Consider the following 10575-nt stretch of genomic DNA (forward strand, 5'->3'; position numbering starts at 1 on the left):
CCTCCCCACCTCCGAAACCCTTTCCTCCTGAGATAATATAGGTGAAAATATAGGGTGACGCGATTCGGCTAACTCCTATCTTCACCCCTTATTGCTCTACCTTTAACCCACTAGTTTCTTAACTTTTCTCCCTAACGTTCCTCTCACTCGAAGCCCCCCCTTTTTCTAAGTTTCTACGAGTGACCATTCTATTTTTTTTTTAAGTACGCGTTTTAACTTTTTCGTAATTTAAGTTTTTTCGTATGATCAAGAACGATTAAGTAGATTTGTATGTATTAAAAAAATGGAAATAGATCCTTTAAGTTATTCCTATTGTTGATTTTCTAAGAATCTTCGTATCTTTCGTCTTATTTTTTATCTTTTATGTTTCTTCCTTTTCATTTTATTTTTCATTTCTGTCTAAATGCTCCTTATAAAATTTTATTTCCGATCAATATAGAATATGCTCGCGACCTTCGCTACAACCTATCCCCCCCCTTTTTCTCTCTCTCCGCAAAGAAATCGGTCGATATCGATTATATTTCTAGATACACATCAATTTCGATGTCTCGAATTATACATTAATAATCGGTATATAATTGATCATTTTATGTCAATACTTTTAAGCATGACTAATTGAGAGTCATTAATTTGTATAAAAGAGGAGGTAGTTATTTAAATGGCATAAGAATTGAAATTAATAAAACATCTGGAACGTTGGATGAAAAAAAGAAGAAAAAGAAAGAAAAAAAAAATTCAGAAACAGTATGACTTCAAAGACATTCTTTGATGGAACAAGCGAAAGTACTACGATGGCGTATCGATCGATTAACGCATTGTTTATTTGGTGCAACGAAACTTAAAAGATAATCCAATACAAATCGACATGGCAAATAATGTATCATAATTTTGTATAATTATTTTCACGATATTGTTAAAAACCAAAGAAATATTTGACCAATTTTGATCATCTACAAATATTTTTTTAATACATCTTTTACAACATATACACTTAATGATTTAATATTTGAGAATATTAATAATAATCAACTAATGCGTAAATTAATTATAATATACATAAATAAAAAAAAAATAAAAAAAAAAATTTTTTTTTAAATTAAAAAAAATAGAAAACCTTCGGATCATTAATTTTGATGAAAAATTAACAATGTGGACGTGAAAAAATACCAGGAATGGTCGTTTTGAGATTTACTTTAATTATAAAATATTACGCTCGTCTAGCTTATTTGAACGTCCCGCCTTTGCTGCAAATCAGCCGGTAAACAAACGGCACGCGTATGCTTAGACAAGATTCTGAAATGTGACGTCGAATCTACGATCGATTATCGAAGAATACTTTTTATCCAGAAAAAATAATCCAGTCAAAGTAGATGCGAATTGAATGACGAATTTCTTTAACGTATTTAGATTTGCTAATTTTAGATATACGTATAGAACTGTCACGCCATGTGCGTTTTCCCGGTAACAACCTTGAAGCATGGGAGACCTTCATGAAACGTTCCTCATAAAATCACTTAAAAATTCACTATCCTATCTTACGATTATTGTAAGTTATTGTAATAACGTACAGAATAATATAAGTTATAACTTGAACTCACCCCTGTCAAACTTTTTGCCTTCTGGATCGATGTCTTTCACATTGAAAATATCTTCGAACAGCACACCCGCCATTTTACTTGCTAATGATCACTCTGCTTCCTAGCGACGAACACTGAAATTACAAACAGGACCGTATCAAGAAAAAATATATTTAGGGGCATGATGTATCTGTGAAATTGTTCATTTCACAAAATTAAACATTCTTTATCTAAATTTAAACGATTTATATATATATATATATATATATATATTTTACTAAAAGAAAAAATATTTCGATTAGAAAATCTGTTATTTTCCATATGTATTTAGTGTTTGATTATCTTCTTTATAACTGTTTAAAGTATAAAATAAATTTGAACTTTCATTATATGCTAAAATAAAAATAATTAATTAAACGTTTCGAATGAAATAAATGAAAACACACCATGGAAAATAATTACACTTATATCTTCTACATTTCTATTCGAATTACTGTATCTACATTTCTATTTAAATTATGTAAACTTTTTGTTACCATGATAACATCGATGATTAATATGTTTTGTATAAAATAAGTCGGTAAAAAGAAATTAATTAATTAATTAATTAATTAAATGATCATTTAGTTAATTATGAGTTTTCCAATAAGAGAAAAAACGTAACTGGAATAAGCAAACCCTTAACACGTCTTCCTTTTTCGAATTATTTCATAATGAAAATAATGATAACCTTGAAAGTTAAATTTTCTACATCACCGATAGAGGGAGCCACATAACAGTTTTGTATTTTTACGTCGCACGATAATCGTTATCCTTTTATACGTAGCAAAAAAGGAAACTCGCAATGCGTGATGTATATAAACTCTGATTCTTCCACCGATGACGCATTATTACAAGACATTACGTAAAAAAAAATAGACACATCATAACATGTTACGCAGCGATCCAAGAAAAAACTTATTACAAAATTGTAACAATGTAGAAATGTTGTCTGTATATGCAACAAAAAAAAAGAAAAAGAAATGAAAAGAAAAAATGATTGTTTGTTTCTATTATTAATTTACCGCTAAAATGGAAGATTTCCATTTGTACAATTATTTATTTTTCTTATTATTAAAATTAAATTCTTGACAATGATTGAAACTAAAAGAAACCAGACAAATTTAACGACTTAAAATACCAGTATATATCTTATTAATATCGTCGATAAGTTATGAAAATTTGTATAAATAATTGTCGTGAACGTGTACCAATGAGAAAATATATATATTACGAAATAAAATTGTGATCTTTAATACTGACACGACCATTATAGTCTCTGATATTTACTATTCGTTTTGTAACATCGAAGGTGATAGTCATAAAACACATTCCAATGTAGTAATTAAAGAACAAACACTACCCACGTTTATTGCTAACATATATATCGTTAAGGTAGATTACTATCGAAATTTCGTATATCAATAGAAAAATGTGAGCATTATAATTAAAGTTGGTGTAATTGTAATTACTTGATCTAACCAATAAAAAAACGTTTAATGTTTGCTATTTGTAATCTTAAATCTTTCGTATAATTTCAATTACATTTAAATATAGTTTGCTTTCTTACCGACGATACTAAATATTACATATCAATGAATATTACGATTAATTCTGATTGTTTATATTACATGGTATTGTAGATAAAGAAATAAAAAAAGAAGAAAGAAAATAATGAAAAGATAATTTAATTAATAGATTTCTTACAATTCTCCTAACCTATAAAACATTATTGACAACTTTGTCGATGCGAATAATCATTATTCGTATCAACCTAATGTTCATAACATAAAAATCAACTTAATAAAATCGTTAGTAAAAAATTATATTAAAATAAAATAAAAATTAAATGTACAAAGCCAATAATGCTATAATTTACAAAGAAATTATATGATAAAAAATACCGATTGTCCTGGAGTTTAATTTTTACCACGTAGAGGTTACCATATGTTGAAATTTTTCTTTTACGTATGTATGTATAAAAGATCCCAAAAATTCCGAAAGAGAGAATTTAATCATTTTTTTTTAAAGAGCTATGAATGAAATGTTTACACGAAGTGAATGTTGTGACGCAGTGATGCGTCTGCTAGCTTCAAACTCGACTCGAGGTCGAAAGCTTGATCATTTATTTTGTTTACGTTTATGTCTATCTGCAATGCGAAGCATTGAAATGATATTTCAAATATGCACATGTGTGTTTGTATGTATACGCGTATACATATACACATAGTGTTACTAATTTTTCTGGATAAATAAATTCTTTTTTCTTTATCAATCACATTAAAAAATATGTAAAATTGTAATATGCAATAACAAAACATTTTCTCTAATTTATTTTTAAATGTTTAATATTTAAATAAGAAATCAATAAAGATTTAAAAAATCTAATATTTATGTTAATTTCATATTGTTTTATCTCATTAACATTAATAGTGTATCATGATATTTGAAATTTGATTGTCCAATAATCTATAATAATAACAAATTCCAAAAATTAAAATGGCAAAATTTCTATTATTTTTACATAAGAATATATTATCAAATATGAGAGTTTTTTCATTAGTTTTCAATAAAGAATTAAATATCAGAGTTATATAACGACAAATCATACTTTATTGTTACAATATCACTACATAAATATATTATTACTATAAATTTGTATTTAAGTTATATTGGTTTTATATATTTTTATTTATATAATATATTTGTTACTGCACATAAATCTCCTTTTTATTCATACAGAATATTGTACGTTAAAATAGAGAATTTATGTTACATTACATAAATCCATACAGATATATATGTATATGTATATGTGTGTGTGTATATATATATATATAATTTTTTTCTTATATTATCTAATAAATAAATATACTTATCTTTAACCATTTATCTATTATTTTTTCTTTTTTTCTTTCTCTCTATTTATCTTCTAATTCAAATAGACCATAATTTTCTTCAACATTTAGACTTCAACATCAAAATTTGTTAATCATAATGTAATAATAAAGAAATGTACAAATATTAATTTATATTAATTAGGTACATTTTGTATTTTATCCGCGCGATACATCTGATTTGTCAACTGCAAGAAAGACTTACAGCATTTTATTTGGAAATGTAATACGATCACATAAAAATACCAAGTAATTGTGCCATGTCAACTTAACAGACAATATAGAATGCACGGAAAATAGTATTGAACATTAATAATATTTTTATCGCTGACAATTGGCGCAATTCAAGGTTACATATTAGGAACGTTTGAAAATGAAATAATCAGATGCCGATATTTTTAACTATTCGGTTACATGTATGTATGCTTTGCAATTTTCCCAATTATTATAGAACTCTTACTATATCAAATAATAGAATGATAAATCATAACATCTCTATCTTATTAAATAAATGGATCGTCATATTACAGTAATATTTATTCTGCAAACAATGATGTTTTCATTTATCACAACTTAGTACAGATGTGTAATATTTATAATTGGAAACACCTTCGTTTGCATTTACACTTTTATAATATATTAACCATTATGGTACATACATATATACAAAAGAAAAATATAATTAAAGTTTATGAAATCTCTAGTACATTAGAATATATTATAGAAATAATAAGTACTAAAATGTATAAAAACAGACGATAAATACTACTATGATTGCGTCTGTTACAATACTGTACTTTTCTAATATGGGAAGATTTCTTATATAGAAGAATTGTTCTTTATCTTGTGACATTCAACAAATTTTTATTCAATGCAGTCAAAAATTTCAACTTTGAGCAAAAAAATATAAATATTTAAGGAAGAATTATATATTCTCGCAAAATATTTAAATTTCATTTAAAGGTCATTATATAATAATTTGTTATTAAATAAATATTTTATATAACATCGAATACAAGATGAAACCTATATTTTTTCTTAAAAATGTCTAATCGAATCTGCTACTAATACTTGCATATAATGTATCATCCGCAACAAATAGTAAATATAATTTTCTAGAGGAACAAGCAAGTATCCACATAAAATTAAATAAATTAATTCATTTGATTTTCATACACGCATATATATATATATTAATAATAATCGTTGAATGTCAATTACTAAAAAGATTACGCTGTACGTCTAATAAGACATTCTTGCAAATTGATTCATAAATGCGTAATTATTAGCAACTAATGTATTGAGATCTGATAAATATAGATACTTGTAATATTTAATATACAATTGGATGGAAAAATATGTTCCCTTGTTGAACATTATTTGTACCTGATTAAAGAAGTAAATATACAATTATAAAGATTTATACGCAAAAGCTAATATACAAAACACAGGATTTATCAAAGGCAATATTCTTTGGCTTGTGCTATTTGAAAAGAAAATGGCATTTCTTAATAAAAGGCATAGAAATAATCAGTTCCAATATTACGCCTAACTTATGCGGAATGCACAAAAAATCGCAAATATTTTATAGCATATTTATCAATTTTCTACGATATCGATAAAATTGTAACAGAGATTAACTAATCTCTATTTATTTACTGATATTCGTTTACTGATATTTGATTGTATATCTTGTTGATTGACACTTACAGAAATGACAGTAATAATTTCTCTCATACATTAATTGTATGCTATAGAAATTCTTGCAATAATTATTAAGAAATGTGTATTCTCTTAAATCAATACATATTTAAAAGTCCTCTGTTTTCTAATGAATCTTTTAAAGATTGAAATAATTGTAATTGTTGTTCTGGTTTTAAACTATAAACCTATAAAGCATAAAAACTTATATATAATTTGTATATAAATAATGTAACAATTAAATGCAAGGAAGAATTAACAAGAAAACAAAATAATGGAAACAGAATAATAATAATATGCACAATATTTGTTCCACTTTACCTGTTGCAAAAGTTTTTGAGGTGAAGCTGTTTGTATAAATGATGAAATATAAACATTGACAAACGTTGCCATTAAATATTGACAATCAAATCTATCCATTATTCCACCATGACCAGGAATTACATCTCCAAAGTCCTATATTTCAATAATGTAATGTTTGTAATTAATATCAGTATTATGATACAAACAAACAGAATAAAATATAACAGTATTTTATATAATCGAATTACCTTAATTTTGAAAGCTCGCTTAAATCCACTGGCGAAAAATCCTCCAAATGGTCCAATCACAGAACTAAATATAGACATTGATAAAGAATGAAGTAAAAAGGGGTATAAAGTCAATGTCTCTTTTCCATTGATCTGCGAAACAATATAATTGTTATACTGTTTTAATTTCTGTTATGGTTCTTTTATTGATGATAATATTACCATTCTTGTAATTACTTGTAAACTCTTTGGCAAACCATATTCCTGTGGTTGAAATAAACTAGATGGTTCACAATCCATTGTCATCCTACCTAAAGCTTCACTATATTCAATAGGACAAATGAAATAGCGATATTGGCACATAACATAGGATATCTGTAAAATAGTAATGTTTTGATAATCATTCTCTTATGAATATTATTATTATACGAACTATGAAGAAATTGTTTTCTTATTACCAATAATCCAAGGAAAACTGTCGAAATTCCTCCACCTATAAAACCTTCCCACGTTTTTTTTGGAGACAATTTTATTAAAGGTGTCCTTCCAAAGAAGAAACCAAACATGTAAGCCATAACATCATTTATAACTATCATACTTACTGGTACGATAAACCTAAATGAATATATAAAAAAATAAATAAATATTTTGATAAACTATTATTAATAAAAAAAAAAAAAAAAGGAAAATTGATAATTATTTTAAATAATAAATTTACCATATAAGTCCTTGGAAAATATTTTGTATTATAAGATAACTTTGTGTCACTACTATAAGTAGTGCAACATGTGTCCATGCAAACAAAGAGAATTGTTTCATATAATATTTCTTTACAAGTGACAGTACAAACCAAACAAAACCAACGATGTATAGACAGAATGAAATAAATCGGTGATATGTCACGAGCACACGTAAATATTCCTAAAAATAGAAAAAAGTTATTTTTAATATTGTGTTATCTTATATATAAATTCTTAAATTTACATTACGTTTTGAATTTTATTTATATAATTGATTCCTAACGAATATAATTAACATAATGCATACTGTGGAAGCCTTGTAAAATTGTATGAGAAGCCACACAAAGATTATATAGATCTTATTTGTAGCAGCTCTTTTATTGATTTTGCGCCAAACTTATGTATATTTATAACATTTTATTTTAGGTTATAATAGATATATATTTTATCAAATAAAATATACATAAAATGAATTCATTTACCGTTTGATTGATCACAACTGCAAAGTAATCCATTAAATTCTCACCGTAGAAGAAATAATTAGAAGTTATCAAAAAATACCAGGATAAAGATCTAAACCATGGTAAACCATGAATTCTATATACTGCATATCCAATATTAATGATTTCTTCAAAACATTTTACTTGAACTATTAATGTCTGTGAAAATAAATGAACATATAATGAAATAACATTCAAAGTAATTGTTTATTTTGTTAGAAATAATATTTACCGTAATCATAAGTACTAATGGCCCACCATATATAATAAAACCAAATACAGCTATCATTACAGACGTTGAAATACTTCTAATAATCCAATTTTTCCAACTGAAAAAAATTTTTTAAATTGTTTAAGAATACATCCTTAATAAAAAATTATAAGTAAAACTATGTTCAAACTGACCGATCTGAAAGACCAGAAAGAACAGGATTCAAAATTTGAGGAGTATGATGAGTTCCTTGTGACAATGTTTTAGAAAGATCCTCTACCTCCAATTTCGCGTCATCTTCAGATTCAATTTCTTCCTTCTGTTAACAATATTAAGAAAATTGTTTTTACATTAATTTAAAATATAATATGCAAAAAACATTTTCTGGACATTGTCAGCAAATAAGGGAAATACATAAATAAAATAAACATTATTAATACTTTAATATGGCATTTCATTAATATGCCAAAGGGTAATCCATTCAATGGAATATACCAATGTCAAATGATTATATACATACTAGCGGGGGCAAACAATGTTGACGCGTCCCTGTTATTAGCTGTCAATAATAGATATTAATCAATTAAATGAACGTATACATTTCAAAAGTAGGAAGATTTTAATTAATTAATAAAAATCAATAAATACATTAGTCCGCTTATTTGTTTCGAAATGTTCGCAGAATTATGTCTAAAAAGAAATATAAAAAAACATTTCACCTGATCGTCAGTGACATCCCGCGTAGTTGCGGGCGCATCTTCCACAGTTCGTTTTCGAAGTTCCGACATTTTTTACAGGGCGAATAAATTGTAACTAATTTTTTGACGAAGTAAAAATTAAAATCTTAAATATTGTTGTCTATCTGTGACCGTTGATACAAACGACACAACTGCATATTTATATGCATAAAATTATCTTACTAAACTGGGCGGACGTGACAAACAATTCGCGCGAATGAAATACCAGATTAACGTAGCGACGTCTCGTTCATTCTCGGATCTAATCGGTATTCTTCGGAAAATCGATGATTAAAAAAAAGAAAGAAAGGCGCTATGGACGATTTTCAAGTACCAAGTTCGCCGTGTTATCCGAGGAGCAGCGAGTAATTCTATTGCATCCTGCTTAGATATTATTGGCTATGAAGTAACGATCTATCTTGCCGCGAACAAAAATAACCAATAAAGAAACAGGGATATCCAAATTTATTCTTTCAGTATCATCAATGAAAAGCGAGAGTTATTTGAGGAATGTTTATAATGAATACATTAGTCATACATACATAAACACACATCACAGTTGCTCTTAATAGCTTTTAACTTCTTTTGTAAGCTGAACAAAGTATTGTAAAATTCTATGATTAGAACGGATTACTAATAATATATAATATTATGCTTTCTGTATATAAGAATTTTATAATGTAAAAAACTATAAAGACACATTAATATCATTAGTATGATAATTAATGTGAAACAGAAAAAAAAAAACTTTTTTATTGTATATTCAATCTCGATTTCATTATTTTAGTTCTATACTTTGGATGTTTAATTCATCAATAAATCTTATGTGATTTATTTTTCTACTTACTATAATTTTTATTCATCTCCGAACATCCGATGCACAAGAGCTTTTACAGCATTATTCGATACTAATTATAGATCAACTACATTACCAACATATGGATGATTTATTTTACTTATGTTATTTATTTATTTCGTTAATAGATGTCGTCATTTCAAGATCCAACAGGGCAATTAATAATTGAATACTTTTGCAATTTTTTAATACATTATCTTTTTAGTATAATTTAGTATATATTATTACATGCAATATGATATGTAATGCCATAAATTTTATTAGTATTATATCGAAATAATTAAAAATTATAATATGTTCTCCGGTTTCATTTTTTCTAAGTAATAAGATCGATCGACATATTAATTATATATTTCAAATAATTACTTATATTGAAATTATTAATCAATTTCTGATTTTGATTTAATCGATAATAAACGAAAGTTTTATCGAAATTTCGACGATTACTAAATTTCATATAACTTTCAAGAATATACTTTAAATAAATTACGTACTTCTAGATACTTTTTTTATAATAAATTTCCGACATAATATAACATTTTCTTTTTTTATAATTCGATATAATTATATAGATTTCGTTGGAGAATTTCACCAATATATATTGTTTCAGATGTCCATATAGAAAACATTTCTTCACGTATGCGTCCAAAATTCATAAAATATTTATTGAAAATCATCCTCATTGAATAGCATTATTTAAATGATGATTTAATTCCAAGACTATTTGATATGTTCTCTTGTAGTCATTTAATTAGAATATTTTTGCATCGTAATATAGTAATTATTT

General features: G+C 25.9%; 2 protein-coding genes across 3 annotated transcripts in view; both read right to left on the reverse strand.

Moving 5' to 3' along the window:
• Positions 1-1717, reverse strand: part of LOC124953880 (DNA-directed RNA polymerases I, II, and III subunit RPABC3) — a 68546-nt gene extending 66829 nt beyond the window's left edge. The window contains exon 1 of the mRNA XM_047505883.1: positions 1599-1717. Within this exon, the coding sequence (XP_047361839.1) occupies positions 1599-1671 (73 nt within the window). The 5' untranslated portion in view covers positions 1672-1717. The remainder of the gene's footprint in view (positions 1-1598) is intronic.
• Positions 1718-4538: 2821 nt separating this feature from the next.
• On the reverse strand, positions 4539-9205 carry LOC124953663 (phosphatidate cytidylyltransferase, photoreceptor-specific). 2 transcript variants are annotated; one of them, XM_047505386.1, is made up of 10 exons: positions 8915-9205; positions 8390-8514; positions 8217-8313; positions 7967-8143; positions 7463-7665; positions 7203-7359; positions 6982-7119; positions 6766-6897; positions 6536-6670; positions 4539-6402 (listed from the first exon to the last, which is right to left on the reverse strand). In XM_047505386.1, exons 1-10 carry the CDS (start codon positions 8981-8983, stop codon positions 6313-6315), a joined length of 1323 nt encoding a protein of 440 aa, XP_047361342.1. In that variant the 5' UTR covers positions 8984-9205; the 3' UTR covers positions 4539-6312. The 2 variants fall into 2 exon arrangements, with proteins under 2 accessions (XP_047361342.1, XP_047361341.1); XM_047505385.1 differs by having other exon boundaries at positions 6967-7119.
• Positions 9206-10575: the final 1370 nt, after the last annotated feature.

The sequence above is a fragment of the Vespa velutina genome, chromosome 13 (genome assembly GCF_912470025.1).
Source record: "Vespa velutina chromosome 13, iVesVel2.1, whole genome shotgun sequence".
Classification (NCBI taxonomy): domain Eukaryota; kingdom Metazoa; phylum Arthropoda; class Insecta; order Hymenoptera; family Vespidae; genus Vespa; species Vespa velutina.